This window comes from Grampus griseus, assembly GCF_964374135.1.
Source record: "Grampus griseus genome assembly, chromosome: 13".
NCBI classification, from domain to species: domain Eukaryota; kingdom Metazoa; phylum Chordata; class Mammalia; order Artiodactyla; family Delphinidae; genus Grampus; species Grampus griseus.
Window position 1 is genome coordinate 50,768,184 of NC_139007.1, and position 16,594 is coordinate 50,784,777.

Sequence of the window (16,594 nt, forward strand, 5' to 3'; positions counted from 1 at the left end):
CAATAAGAAAAGACCTCACAGAGGTACTGGCACCTGTGATCAGTCCTGAAACTGGATATAAAATTTGTCATCAAAGAAGAATTGGAAAGACATCTCCAACATAAGGAACAACATAAGGAAAAATGGAGTGTGAAAGTTCATGTGGCTGCCTCACTGGATGTACAAAGTCGGGGAGAAGTATGTGAGCCAAGGCTGGAAAGTCACAGTGAGGGATGGTGATAAAGAAACCAGCAGTACCCTGCTAGAGAATTTGAATTTATATCCTTCCAATGATAAGGAGTCTTTAAAGATCCTTAGTCCAAACATTTTTTTCAGTCATTGTGTCAATGAAATTAAACTTTTGCTCTTAAGAGAATATTATATATACTGAACTGACTGACAATACTTAGAAAGTCATTGTTATTTTGTTTGGAAATATGCCAAAACTGAAACCATAATTCAACCACAGTTTGTTATCCACATTCTCCTGTCTCCTGAGACAATATATTCTTCTGTTTCATTTTTTATAAATTCTTTTGTACATGTGTGTCATGGGCATAATTTCTGCATCTTGTGTTCCATTATTAGTGATCCTTGTAGCTAAATTAATATTTAGAGAACCTTCATGTCATTTCATTGGATATTCAATAGTATGCTTTGCTCCAGCAATGTACTTTTTGAAACTTAAGTATAATTTAAGTGTATATATTGAAATTCAAGTGAAGTAAATACTTCAAATATTACAATTCTATTTAGTAGATTTATATAATACTTAGAAATATTTTCATTTTAGAATCTGAATCTGACATTTCTATTTATACTTTGGTACAGATTGTACTTGCAATCAGAAAAGTAAGTTTATTCTTCAGCATTTGGGTCAAAGTTGGAAACGTCTCAGGCAAGGGAGACATTTCTTACAAATAAGAATTAGACAATATTAGGACTGGAAAGTTCTGTAGAGAATGCTTAGTAAAATAATCTTGGCTTACAAAAGGAGATTTATGAAAAAAGTAAATACCCTAATGGCACAGAATAAATTACTGGAAGAGATAGACCAAGCCTTAAGTTTTATTTTCAGATAACTGTACTATATTATTCAAGCAGATTAATACTTCTAATCATTATCAGTTTTTATCAGTTATTTCTTTTCAAGGACCAGCAATACAAGTGCTAACTCCAAGCTAAGAATTGTTGACCATGATTTTTATTGCCAAGACTTTTAACGAGACTACAGATGCTCTTTATGAGTTATCTGACCTAGTATCTCTTTCTTATATAAAAATCAAGTGAAATAAAACCCAAAATTTGCAAGTCAAAATGATGAAGAAATTTTCTAACTTATATTTTGTCATTTCATAATTCCAAAGGAGTATCTGAATTGAATTTTCAGGTTTTAAGAATTGCTTTTTATTTAGCATATAATACATCATCATTCTATGAAAAACTGGGGCAGTAATAATCAATAAGGTGCAAGTAAATTTTATGTAGAATGATGAAAAATTTTTTCATGTTTATTCCTGAAATTATTTGACCTATAATGTGTACTTTAATTTACAATTAGAAGAAAGTAACAATGCATTTTTATGTAGGGCTAATGATTTAAGATAATATCTGCAATTTGATTTTTAGAGACTGTAGCTTAAACTCCATTGATTTGTTCCAGGATATGACATGGCAATTGATTTTAAGCAATTTTATTCAAGATAGTGTGTATTGTATTCCAACTCTTTTTTTTCCCCCTAAATAGGCCTTTAGCAGAAAATCAATTTATAAATGAAAGAAAAAAGTCAGTAAAAAAGGGATAAAAAAATTCTCCCAAAACAATCTTTGTTCTGGCCACTTAGCTTTGTAACAGAGCAGCTTATAATATACTTTCTATTAAAAATCCCTAAGGGAAAAAAGAGAAGAAACCCATATGTGGTTTCAGAATAAAAGCAGGAGTGAAAGTAAATATTAATAGAAAAAAGAGACATAATTAGCAGTTTAATGTCCTTGAACTTGCAAGGAGGTGTTTTCTTGGTGTGTTATGTGGTAAACACTACTATGCATTTCTGCAGTCTTTTATATAATCTAGCATAGAGTGTCAAAGGAAAAAACAAAAGTCAATTTTTCTCTCTGGGGAACAAAATTGTAATCTTCAAATATCTATACTGAGTAATTAAAATAGTTCTTACTTGCCAAATCCTGGTTTTGGTGATGAAAATTCTCTATGAGGAAAAATAAGGTTTGTAAGAGTTTTCATTATAAAGAGGATGAAAATGGTCTTTCGCAGATTTAAGGATTTCTTAAAGAACCATCAATCTAATATTAAGATGTAGACAATGATCAAAAATACACTTTATCTGAAGCGCATTGTCATTAAATTCAGAAATCATATGACAACTTTTCTTCATATTTACAATTTGGGCTTTAGGAAATGGTTTATAACTGCATTCCATTAGTTTACATAAAGATTGTTGGACATTATATCAAGACAAAGTTTAGAATTATAAGATAGATGAAGCAAGAGCACATGCATGATGTAAAAAGTTTGTTGCTTTTAAGAACCTAAAAGATGGATACAATTGCTATTAAGAAATTACTTTGATGAATCATGGAAGGGATAGAATATAAACAGAGTAGGAGTGACACACTACCCCTATGTAAATTGCGTGTTCTGGCAACGTCAGGTAACTTAATTTAGCTCATCTAACAGCCAGTTCCTCTGACTCCAGAGTTTAAAAGGTAACCTGGTGGTAAAAGTAGTGACCCCAGTATGAAACGCAGGGGGAGGTTCCTGGGGTAATGTTATAGTTTTACTGTTCTTCTCCATGAAATGGCCACAGTCTCTAAGGAAAGGAAAGAAAAAGATAGGCACAGAGGTCACATTAAGCAGAGGAGTGGTTCAGTTTCATGACTGAAAAGCAGAATTATGCATGACGGAAACTGGAATGTGGGCATTACAATTATCTCTCTGTGTGACTTGTGCTTGCCTATAGTATATCCTGCATAAAATAAGAGTGATTAAGTTACACATTAGTTTATTAGAGAAAATGGATCATTAATACAAGAACCATTAATTTCTGAGGGAAAGGTACAGCATGAATGCATCTTTTAGCATTGCCTCCAAATCTTGCCAACCTCACTGGCACACATTGCTCCTTTACCGGGCTGAAATTCTCTTTAGCATTCAATGACATTCCTACCAATAAATGAATCACATGAACCAAATGTTGCACGGCAGGAGGTGGTACCCTGTAGGAGATCAATGCAACAATACAAACTTTTTGAGTGTGTTGTGAATCAGCTGTGATAGGTAGGATTTATACCTGTCTATTTATTAAAGTGATGAAAGGAATGGGGAGGAACATGGTGAAAAAGAAGGGACTAGAAAGAAATTTCCATACAAGAGATCGTATGATTATGAGAACATTCTAAAAGTATTAAATGAAATAAAAGTAAGAAGTAGTAGTGAAATGTGTTATGTGAGCAAGTGAGATAGTGGAAAATTGCAAAAAGTTCTCTTGAAAATATATAAAATATGTAAGCAAGCAGAGTACACTCATATTTACAAGCGTTGCATGAGCTCTGTATGTAGACCATCTTCTCTCCAAAGCCCACTTGATACTCCTCACACCCATTCCCAGCGCCTAGTCTGTTGTGGGCGCTCAATAAATATTAAACAACCAGAGCACAAACTATTGTCAAAAGTTTGGAATTCACAGGAATCAATACTATTGTTATTATACTTTAACATTTATTGAGGGTCAACAGCATGACTTAGTCCACATGTGCAAATAGGTTATTTTATAGTCACATATTAAGCAAATAATTAAATACAATATGTATCAACTACACCTTTAGTTTTACTACATTGATCTTAAATGTAAAATTGTTTCTCTCTTTTTTTATAGTGTTGACACATCATGAAGTATAAACATTTATTATTTAAATAAATACGTTTCTCTCAGAGAAATCATTACTTTTAGATATTATTAATATTCACTTGAAAGTATGGGATCAATCTACAATAAATACACATCGCAGATTCTAAATAGACCAGTACATGTACAAAGAATAGAAGAATCTGAAAAGTGTCTGAGGACAATGACAAACACACAAACCATGTAATATCAGTTGGGTTTCACTTGTTGTGACAATTTAAAACACTAATACAATTATGTAGGGTACCATTGTTTACAAAATAGCAACAAAGGCAAAGAAAAACAGAAAGTCTTCAAGTGGACACAAATTACGGCACTTGTGAATTTAAAAAGATTTCTTAATTTAAAGCAAAATATAAGTTTTATTACAGGAAATGAACTGCATTTGATACATTTATGATCCATATGCTCCAATTTTACCCTTAATAAAATGATTACTAATTGTGTTCAAATTTATTCTTGGTGGTTAATAGGTACTCAAATTCTATTTAATCATTTTTCATGAATATTTTTGTCATGTTTGTACTTAAGTGGATTTTGAAGTGATTTTTAATTGTTAAGAGGATGGAAGACTATAACTAATGTTTCTGTAATGAAATTTTCAGTTTAATTTTGGGATACTAAAATATCCAAGTTTATAAAGTGTGTTTTCCCTTAACATTTGAGTCTTAGAATCCTAGAAATAAAAGTCTTTCTAGACCAGCCTTCTCCTATAGCAGGAAGAGCCTTTATATTCTGATATAAGGGACACACTACTTAAAAACTTTGTTGAACATAAATTTTTTATGATTCAAAGGAATAGAAGATCATCTAATTCAGTTCTATAATGTAAAACCAAGAAAAGTGAGGATAAGCCCTTATGTTTCTATATTTAGACATACATTGGCCTAATTGGGCAATTATTAAATTTTCTCTCATTTTAAGATTTTTTTAAATTTACAATATAGAAGGTGCAATTGCTAAATTTAATTTATTCGATGTCTTTATCCATATGATGGTTCACCACATGCTGTTCTGTTATGTAAGAGTACCATCTACAAAGATCATAATAATGATATAATTAATGAATAATGCATATTTAATTATTAATTGCTCTACTTTTTTTACTTTAAAATGAGAGTAGTTAGATGATTTAATCACTTATCCTGGTTTCTGAAATATCTGGCAATCTTTGCTATCAGAAATCACATTTGATTTACTAAAATATCTTAATTGTACAGTACTTAGAGGCGCAGATCATCGATATCTGGATCACCTAGTATTCTTTTCTTCAACAATTCCTCTATGTTTTCATTCAACCCACAAGTATTTTTTGAACACTTCCTACATGCCAGCACTGTTACAGGCCCTTAGAACAAACTCTTAAAGAAAGCTTTAAGTAATATCATGCACAGGTGTGAATGAAAGAAAAAGAAAGATGATATGCGAATGATTTGATTTATTACTATTTTCTTCACCGTTTCATTGTTAGATTGAAATCACTTTGAAGGAAAAATATTAGAAACAAGGAGATGCTGGGACTCCAATCTACAACTCATATCATTAAAGTTAGTTGTCTTGACTGGTCTCCTTCCCTGCCACAGTAAGTAAGAAGTCACTTCCCTAGAGTGACTGCTTTGATCCTCTGGCTAGTAAAAAGCAAATACTATGAAAAATTTTCTTCTGAGAGAAAACAAGATTGAAAAAGAGAGAGGGAAATTGGATTTAGGGGGACAGGTCAATTTTGAAAAGTAATACTGAGGAAAAAGTACACTAAAAATGAGAAATTAAATATCAAACAATAAATAAACCAAGCTTAATTAAATGTGATGTACTCTTTCTAGATATAATATACAAATATATAAAGACAAATCTTCATACAGTAGCACGTGTTGTGATGTTTTATCTTTGGCATTCCTTGGCTCTCACTATAAGGAGAGCAACATGTATTGTGGAAAATATTTGTGTCTCCTGATGCTTCTAGGTAACTGCTTTCTAAACAAGAGAAATCGTTAATGGTGTCTGTGGTGTGTGTGGGGGTGTGTGTGTGTGTGTGGCTTTAGTGTGGGAAAATTTATAAAGAGTTTCTTAATACTCAAAATTCTGGTCTAGCCAATTTAAGATCTTTATGAGAAGAATAACTAAAAACCACATGATCCATCATGAATTAAAGATAAAATAGAGATACTTTTTTGGACTTTTGCAGAGGTTAGATTAACTAAATTTCTAATTCTTAAACGATATGAGGTCTAGTTCACTAAATTACATAAACATAACATTTATTTCACCTTTCACTATATGAATTTTCCATAAAGTTTAGCTTAATCGATGTTTCCCAAGTACAATTATAATGCAGACTAAGTTCAGAGTTTCAGTGTACACAGTTTTATATAGATCACACAGTGTATTTGAAATCTATTAAGAATTATGAGTGTCATAGTTTTTCCCTAGTACAAGTCCATAAGTTAAACCTTAAATGAAAATAACTCTTTATAAACTATTTAACTGTACTTCAAAGAATTATGAACTAGTTTTAGATTATTTATACTTCTGAAAATAACTAAAAACTATATAAGGAAGAGAAATACACAATAGTCAAAGCATCATCTTATGTATAAATATTAGAATATTATGATGAAATCTGTAGAATGTAATTGATTTATTATCACATAAATTCCTTGATTTATTAAAATCACAAAATATATATTTTCATATAAATTATTAGTCATAGATATACCATCGCAAAAGTATGCAAGTTATCCAAATACCTTATTTCTTATGATTTAAAAAGAATGAATTATAAAATAATCTGAAGGAGTAAATTCACATCCCTAAGAGCCATTTCCAGTCTCAAAACTATTTGAGGCAACATTATAGAATTAATGAAACTGACACCAACATGAGGGTAAGAACACATAAACAATCTGAGCTTAATCAGTTATATGTTAGGTACTATTACTAATGTGGACATTTTATATTCTAGTCAGTCTTCTCTTAATTTGCTGTGGCTATAAAAACAATCTGCAAATGCTGTAAGATGAGTAACCAATGCCTGTATACTAGAGGGGAGAAAAACTATGAAGCTTAATGAAAGCAAAAGGTTTTGATTCTCATTTATATTGAAGCTGATTTTATAAGGAAAAATGCCTAAGTAAATACTATATACTTAACTAGGAGTTTATATTTTTTCATATCCTTTTACATACGTTTTCTTGTTTGAACTCCACATCTTGTCAGACAGGTAGGTCAGGTATAATTAACTCTATTTTTTAGAGAAGAAATTTAGGCTCAGAACCTTGTTTAGGTCAACAAGTTGAAACTGGGATCTGTGCTCCTAGAGCTCTACTTTATATTTCAGAGACTAAAGTATCCACCTCAAAAAGAAGTTGACAGAAACATTTTATTGAATTCCAGAAGTCCAGGTAGTCCACAGAAGCCAAAATGAATTTGAAAACTTATTCAGTGTGATTTAATGTGATTTTTCTTTTGAAAAACCAAAGGAAATAAATCCTTAATGAATTTTTTAACCTTAGTTTACTAATCTGAAATGTGAGGGTTTGAAGGATTTTCTTGATATATATATGTAAAAATATCTAATTTCTGATATTAGGAATTTGTCTCAAATTTAAGAGGAGAAATGATTTTGATTTCATTCTTGACAAAATTATTTCTAGTTCCGATTTCATCTATTTATTATAATAAATAATACATATTATAATATTATAATATATTAAAAGCCAAAGAGTGGGGGGAACAAAAATTAAAATTATTAGCACTATGAGCTCTGACAGAAGGCCCAACATCACTTCAAACGCTTTTATTCTACTCTGCTGTACCATTTTTCTCAAGCATATTCTAAAATGATATACTTATTATATAGCTGCATTAAAAAAAGAAAATGCATTATTTATGGCATTATGGTTTATAACACTGAAATTTTAGACCTCTTGGGAGAATCAACTGCTGAAGTTGTAATATAAACGCAAGTAATTTACCTGTATTGCTGGTTTTTTGCTTTAACATATTACTTTTCAAGCAGTAGAAATTGTTTTTGCATAAACAGAATTGTGTCACCTCTATTCTTTAAATTATGATCAGTCAGGTGGTGTTAAAACCACAAATCAAACAGAAAAAAATGTCTACCAATTGCCCTGGAAGATTTCCTTATTCCCAACAATCTTCAGCATTTCTCTTGATGTAATTAAGCAGTCTGTGAAGCTTTCCTGTTCTGAACTTACACTCAAAGTTTAGTTATACAAAAGAACAAAAACCCAGATTGCCACCTCACATTCTCCCTGGCACAGAAAAACATGCAAGGACAGTGAAAGAGAGCAATCGATTTAAAGGTTATTGTCGTCCGCCTGTCTGAATCCAGTGCTTTCCTCCTCATGTTGTTGTCTTTCTAAAGATAATGTCAACCTCCTTCATTTTTTTTTACCTTGCTCCACTGTCTTGGTTGTTTTCTCTTCCTTCTTTCCAGGTACAGCTGCAAAGCAGAGATAAGGTTTAAATAAAATTCCAGATGTAAATGCTGCTTCTGCTCAAAAAGGCATTTTGTAACTCATTCAATGCCAAAATTTTCTTCTAAACAACCTATTTTAAAGCTTTTTCAATATTTCTCACTTCTTTAAAATCCAACCGAAACCTACTACTATAAATCTATTCTTAAAGAATTAGAGAAAAAAATAATCCCTTGCCCTCTTCTTACTAGTCTTTGCACACTGTTTTCTATCTTATTCTTTTATACTCTGCTTTGATAAACAAGCTTTATGAAGAATTCTGCTTGACAGGATTATGATTAATCGACTTACATTCCAGATAATTGCTGGAGCCACTTGAAAATGTCAACTAGATGCTCCTTAAATTCAAGCTTAATGTTGCTTAATCAACTCAAAGGACAGTGTAGTCATGCTTGAGATTTGCTTAAATATTAAATGAAGTCATTCCAAATCACAAGTAACCAAAAAAGAAATAAGAATTATCACTTAGGTGCTGTTTCCCATGAACTACTGAGATTTTACTACTCTCGGTGGAGTATTATCTGCTTACCTTGTTATACATCCAAGAAATAGAAATGATTCATACAAAATCAGTGTACTGAAATAACTGATTCAAGTAAGGATCTTCAGAGGACATTAGCAACTATTAGATGAAGGATGAATGGGGAACTGGATATTGCCGCCATACCCAGGTATCACCCCCAAGAGTTGCATGGGGAAAACTGCAACTTGGAAATGAAGAAAAGTGATTGTCACCAGCTTAACCCACTGAGGAAACTTAAAGCCACTCATTCACAATAGGACATCCAGACATTCTGTGCTTCCTCATGACATGCAGTGTGAAGTACAACTGTATCACCTCTGAAGTATTCTTGCCAAAGGAGCCAACTGGAATCAAGTTAAGCCAAAGATTAAGCTTTCAGGTTAATCAAATATATGATATAGAGAACATATTAAATAATATTCTGAAGAAACAATTACATAAATCAAGTGTCTACAGAGTAAATGATCATGATCTTTTCAAAAAGTTAATGACATGAACTAGAGACAGAGTAAGGGAAAAAATGACTTTTTTATATAAAACTTGCTAAATTCACTCAGTTGTAATAGTTCAACTGTATATTCTTTTGAATTTTTCAAGCAGATAATTTCACCTGTGAATAGTTTTATTTTTTACTTTTTTATTCTTGTACTGATTAATTCTATTTCTCACCTTATTGCACTGGTTAGAATATCCAGTACAATGCATAACAGAAGTGCTGATAGCAGACATCCTTGTCTTGTTCCAATTCTCAGGGAGAAATCTTTCCATTTTTCTCCATTGAGTATAATATTTGCTAATGGTTTTTGTATATATCTTATCAGAATAGGGAAGTTTCTTTCTACTATAATTTGAAATATATCAAATGCATCTTCTATGATAAGTATAATTTCCCTTTATTCTATTATTCTGATTAATTACATTGAATTTTGAAATTGCAATCTAGAAATAAAACCAACTTGGTTCCATTTTGTCTTTCTCATATAATATCAGACTAGATCTGCTAATATTTTGTTTATATCTGTGCCCTTATGTTCACAAGAGAAGTTAACCTGTATGTTTCCTTTCTTTTTTGTTCCTTGCTAGGTTTTTGTATCAAGGTTATTCTAGCTCCATAAAATGAGCTCCATAAAATGTTTCCTCTTTTTCTGTTCCTGGAAGGTTTGGTACAAGATTGGTGTTAATTTTTCCTTAAATGTTTGAAAAACATTCACCAGTGAAGCCACCTGGCTAGACTTTACTTTGGTGAAAAAATATAATTAAAGATTCAAAATGTCAATTGTATTAAAATTTTCAAACTCACTGGGAAATACTTCTATTTTTTAATTATCTGTAGAATCTGTAATGATGATTCCTTTTAATTTTCTGATATTAATGTTTTGTGTCTTCTCTTTTTTTCTTAATAAGTTTACATAAGGGTCTATCAGTTTTTTCAGTTTTTATAGAGAATCTAATTTAGATTTATTGCTTTTTCTATTGTACTATTTAATTTCTATTTCTTTAGCTTCTGCATTTACATTTTTTATTTCTCTTTCTTCTTTCTTTGGGTTTCATGAAAGTTTTAACATAAATTAAAAATTATTTTCTTCCTAAATGTTTGCTTTTCAGCCTTTCTTCTTTTCTCATGAATATTTTTAATGAGTATAAATTTCAGGTAAACACTGTTTAGGAGCATCTCCAGTTTCAGTGTGATATTTTCATCACAGATTAATTCAACATATTTACAAAATTCCACTGTCATTTTTTCTTTGGCCCATGGGATATTCAGAGATGATTGCTTATATTTCTTACAGCACCTAGCACTGTTTCGGACCTAGCAAGTGATCGATATATACTTGCTTGGTGATTAAGTGTATTAATTGAAAAATGAGATTTGATAATAAATATTCTGAGTTAGAGAGATCAGTTTTGGTATTAGTATATTTCCTGAAAGAGGAGAGATATTAGGTGTAGCCAATGAAACACGAAAAAGGTAAAGAAGCAGGAAAGCCTTGTGTGTGCCTAGAGGAAGTGAACAAGTATAGCTGGAGCAGAGGGTTCCCATAGAAGAGATATGAAATAATCTAAAAATAGATTAGGTCAATTGCATAAGCCCCTGAATTCCAAACTAAAGAGTTAGACTTTATTATAATTACTTTAAGGAGCTAGTAAGGTGTGTGGTACATTAGTCTCCTCTATGAATGCTCTCTCTCAAATCAATGTGAAAATCAAACACTGATAATTTTTAATTATAATAGAGCTCTGGGCATATAGCCTTATTCATAATTCTTTTATTCTGAAAACTCAGTATGAATATTGTATAGGAAATATGTATTTTTCAATTATTTTGTTTTAATCTTCTGAAGAGTAAATATTTTTCAGAAAACATTGGATTGTGACTTACACACAAAGACCAAGTTTTTCTACAACAAAGACCAAGTTTTTCTTTTCCAGTGGTGAGTTAATAACTCCTTGCACTTATATTAAGTAGAGGAGGCTAGTCCCCTAAACCAGTTTTTTTTTTAATTCAGAAAAGGTCACTGAAAATACCAATTATCTATACAGAAAAGAAAACATTTTACGTGAAATGACCCTTTCATTTCTGATTCTGATATAAAATTCATCAAGCCTAATTCTATGGAGAGTATTAGGAATAAACAGTTCATCTAAGTAAGTGGATTTTCTAATTGCCTGTAATCAAAGGAAGACCTTAATCAAATTCTCCTTCTATGCTATAGGGTACCTGAAACCTCCTTTCATGCTGGAAATAAGAAATTCCATTTGTTCTACATTTGGAGGTGTTTATTTTAGAAAAAAATGTAGATTTGTGCTGCACTCCTTCAGTGACCGCAACTAATATTAAGGAAGCAAAGTAGCTAACATTCTTATAAAATGATGCCTGGATTATGGATAGTCCTGAGATAAACTGTAAGGGAGATAAATTGGTTTTCTATAATTCCAGGGTTTTTTTTAAATTTCTTTATCGCTGTTTAATTTACCTGCAAAGTTCCAGCTTATACCAAACTTCAATCTCACTTTTATTACAAGGATACCAAAAAGATGCTTTCTCAAATTAAAATTATTGGTTTTAGTATTTATATCTTACCATAATATTATTGAGGTAACATTGATTAATAACGTTATATAAGTTCCATATGTACAAGATTATATTTCTACTTCTATATACACTACAGTATGATCCCCACCAAAAATTTAGTTTCTATCCATCACTATCTCTTTTATTCATTTCACCCTCCCCTGCCCTTTTCCACTACTCTGATCTCTGTATCTACATGTTGGGTTTTGCTTGGTTTGGTTTGTTCATTTATTCTGGTTTTCTGTTTGTTTTTTTATATTCTACATATGAGTGAAATCATAAGATACTTGTCTTTGTCTGACTTAATTCACTTAGCCTAATACTCTCAAGATCCATTGATGTTGTCATAAATGGCCAGATTTCATTTTTTATGACTATTATTCCATTGTGTGTGTGTGTGTGTGTGTGTGTGTGTGTGTGTGTGTATATACCACATCTTCTTTATCCACTCATCTGTTGATGGGGACTTAGGTTGTTTCCACATCTCGGTTATTGTATATAATGCTGTGATGAATATAGGGGTGCATGTATCTTCAAATTGGTGTTTCATATTCTTTGTATAAATACCCAGAAGTGGGATAACTGGATCATAAGGTAGCACTAGTTTTCAATTTTTTGAGGAATCTTCATACTGTTTTCCATAGTGGCTACACAGTTACATTCCCATCAGCAGTGCATGAGGGTTCCCCTTTCTCCACATCCTCACCAACACTTGTTATTTCTTGCTTTTTTGATAATAGCCATTCTAACAGGCATGAGGTGATATCTCATTGGGGTTTTAATTTTAATTCCCCTAATAATTAGTGATGTTGAACATCTTTTCAAGTACCTGTTGGCCTTCTATATGCCTTCTTTGGAAATTTCTATTCAGCTCCTCTGCCCATTTATTAACTGGGTTTTCTGGTTTTTTGTTTTTGAGGTGTATGAGTTCTTTATATTTTTTTGATATTAACCCCTAACTGGACATATGATCTGCAAATATCTTCTCACACTTGGTGGTAGGGCAGGTTGCATTTTCATTTTGTTGATGGTTTCCTTTGCTGTTCAGGAGCTTTCTAGTTTGATGAGTCCCATTTATTTGTTTTTTCTTTTGTTTCCCTTGCCTGAGGAGACACATCCTGAAAGATACTGCTATGACTGATGTCAAAGAGCATACTGCCTATATTTTCTTCTAAGAGTTTTATGGTTTCTGGTCTTACATTCAAGGCTTTAATCCACTTTGGGTTCATTTTTTTGAGGAAGGTATGAGGTAATGATCTAGTTTCATTTTTTTTGCATGTGGCTCTCCAGGTTTCTTTGCTCCTTTTTTGTAAAATTTTCCACATATGTGTGGGTTTATTTCTCGGCTCTCAATTACATTGCACTGATCTATGTATCTGTTTTTCTGCCCATACCATGCTGTTTTAATTACTATAACTTTGTAATATAGTTTGAAACCAGTGCATGTGATACCTCCAGCTTTATTCTTTTTTCTTAGGATTGCTTCAGCCATTCAGAATCTTTTGTAGTTCCATATACATTTTAGAATTTTTTGTTCTGTCTCTGTGAGAAACATCCTTGGGATTTTGGTTGGGATTGCATTGAATCTGTAAATTGATTTAGATAATATGGACATTTTAGCAATGTTCATTCTTCCAATCCATGAGCACAGAATATACTCAGTTTTTTTGACTGTCATTTGCTTGGAGTATCATCTTCCATCCCTTTACTTTAGCCTATGTTTATATTTAGGGCTGAGGTGAGTCTCCCAGAGGTAGGATATAGCTAGGTCTTGTTTTTTAATCCATCCATCCACTCTGTGTCTTTTGACAGGTGAATTCAATCCATTGACATTTAGGGTAATTACTTACAGAGGAGGACTTAGTTCTGCCATTTTATCTTTTGTTTTCTGGGTTCCCGCTTTTCCTTGTGTTTCTGTCTGCCATGTGGGTTTGATGGTTTTCTATGATGTTTTGTATCTTCTTTGGATTTCTATCTTTGAGTTTGCTAATTCTCTCTTCCATATCATATTCTCTTTCCCAATGCTTTCTGATGCATTCTTCATCTCATTTATTCAATTCTTCAGCTCCAGAATTTCTGTTTGGCTCCTTTTTAGAGTTTCAATTACTTAAAGTATTCCTTCTGTTCATTAATTTTATTCCTAAGCTCATTGAACTGCCTTTCTGAGCTTTTTTGTAGTTCATTCAGTTTCTTCAATCAGTTAGATTGCAATATTCTGTGACTTTAAGTTTGGTTTCTGGAGAATTATCATTTTCTTTTTCTGATACTGTGTTACTGTGGTTCTTCATGGTGCTTGATGTGTTGTTCCTCTGCCAGTGTGTTTGAAGTACTGAATATCATTCTTGTTTGGGTAAAGCTTTTTTTTTTTTTTTAATTCTAAGGATTCTACAGGTTAGAAATTAGTAGGCTTTCTTTTGTTTTCCAGTAGGTGGCACTATAGAACAAGTTTTTGGTTTCTCTCACCTGTGCTGCCTCTGGTTTTATTTGAGAGTCAGCATTTTCTGCCCTCCACCACCTCTATCAGAAGTGTCACCCAGTGCCCTTGTTACTGTTGCTTGTGCCTCTGGGGTAATTGGTACCTTGCTGCTGTTGGTATTGCTGGCACCACCACCTGGGGCATCAGGATGGTGGGTGCTTCTGCCACATCTGGGCTGTCCTGATTTGCAGGCTCCAAGGGGTGGGTGGGGTGCAGTTGGAGTTGCAAGTGCCTCTATATCAGGTATTGTCAGATTTGTGGGCTTCACCACGGCAGGCAGGGAATGGGGCTGGAGTTGTGGATGGCTCTGTGGCTGGAGGAACTGGGTCCCAGTTATCTGTGGCCACGGGCACCACTACATTCAGGAGGCTAGAGTCCTATGTATTGCTTCCCTTGCTGCTTTTGGGTTCTCTGGGGCTGCAGGCTTTGCTGCCACAGCCAGGGGGCCACGATTGCAGGGACTGCCTCCACTGTTTCCCCAGTTCTACATCCTCGATGTGTTCAAGTCCATCCACCTTTAGATGTACAGATATGTGGAATTCTCTGGCATTCTGATGGGTTGGGCAGAGGCTTATTGTTGAGTTGTTAATATTTCACAGGTTGCAGATTGAAGGGGAGAGACAAGGAAGCATCTTATCTGCTGTGATGCTGACATCGCTTGCTTCATTCTAGGCTCTTATTTCACTATGTTTCCCTCAATTTTCCTTGAGGACTCAATTCTTTCTTTCCGCTTAACACCACTCAACATATGCCCATTAGTTACAGGGGCTTGCCTGGGTAGTGAGGCTTCTATGGAATTGGGGTATGTTAGAATTCTGGTAAAGAGTGGAGAGTGGTAAGGAAATATTGTGCAGTTTAAAATATCACCCATATGACACATACATTACTTCTGGTATATACATCTATAGGATTAGCATGACAAACTATTATTTCCAAGGATGTAAGAATGTAATGTTACCTGCCCAAGGGTTATTGCCTGGGGATGTCAATGACTGAAACAATGGAATAAATCACTGATTGTGGAAGACGAAGTCTTAAATCTTGGATACATATTCAGGTGGAGAGACAGGAAAGAGAGGCTTCTCATCATTTCTCAGACAATGCTAACAACTCAATCTAGTCACAAGGCCATCCTTTCCGGCTATCATTTTCCCTGAATCTTACTTCTAGTAAATTTGGAATTATAAACAATATGGTATTATTGTAGCATACAAAGTATCTTAAGATGAAACTGGAAAAGGATATAGGAGCCAGATCTTGGAGGACTCTTACATCATTTTAACAAGTTTGGACTTTATTTTATAAAAAACTGGGAAAAAATAAAGTTTTAAATTAAGTGTGGTTTATTCAGTTTTATGACTTTGATAATTTATGTTGAGGGGTTTCTGCTAGGATGAATATTAGTGAAATAAAAATAAATATGTGAGGACAGTGTTTAGATCATTACAGTGGTTCAAGAAAAAGATAATGAAGGCTTGAATTAACATGGAAGTCATAGTTATGAATAGGAGGAAGTAAACTCAAGAAATATTTAGGAAACAAAATCAGCAGAACTTGAAGATTCTTTGAATAATCACCTGAAGGCTAGAAAGAGAAAATTAATCACCCTCAGATTTCTAGGGAAGTGGAGGGTGGATTGTGGTTTCACCAATGATAATTAAAAGCAAGCTGGGAAAAGGAAATGAAGAGTATAAGTTAAGACACATTGAATTTAAAGGTGTTTATTTGACATTTGAATATACAAGCCTGAAATTTTCAGGGAAAAGCTCTTTGCCAGAGAAGTCCTGAAATGAAGACATAGAATTGGAGATCTTCAGGCTAAAAGGCAGAGTTTCAACCTTGAGAGTGTGCATATCTCACGAAGAGAGGCTACAGAATAAGAAGTTCAGAGGATTAATGATGGAATCTGGGGAACACCAATAATTAAGGGGAAGCAAAGAAAAACACACAAAGAAGTCAGAAATAAAGCTCAGAGAATATGGTGAGAACTAGGAGACTGTTGTCATGTTCACCCAACAAGAGAGACGCTTAGAGAAAAGACAAAGTGGTAAATGCCACTGAGACATCCAATAATGTGAGGACTGGAATGGTTCCATTGGTTCAGCAATGATAATGTCTTCA

The 16,594-nt window shown here is 33.1% G+C and overlaps 1 protein-coding gene across 8 annotated transcripts in view; it reads right to left on the reverse strand.

Annotated features, from left to right (window-relative positions):
* The window catches only part of TRDN (triadin), a 373,155-nt gene that overhangs the window by 95,084 nt on the left and 261,477 nt on the right, over window positions 1-16,594 (reverse strand). For 7 of the 8 annotated variants that reach the window (XM_082668827.1, XM_082668826.1, XM_082668823.1 and 4 more), the window contains 2 exons: window positions 8,320-8,367; window positions 2,154-2,186 (listed from right to left, as the gene is read on the reverse strand). In XM_082668827.1, coding sequence (XP_082524953.1) covers window positions 2,154-2,186; window positions 8,320-8,367 — 81 coding nt within the window. The remainder of the gene's footprint in view (window positions 1-2,153; window positions 2,187-8,319; window positions 8,368-16,594) is intronic. The other variant, XM_082668824.1, reaches the window with a different exon arrangement.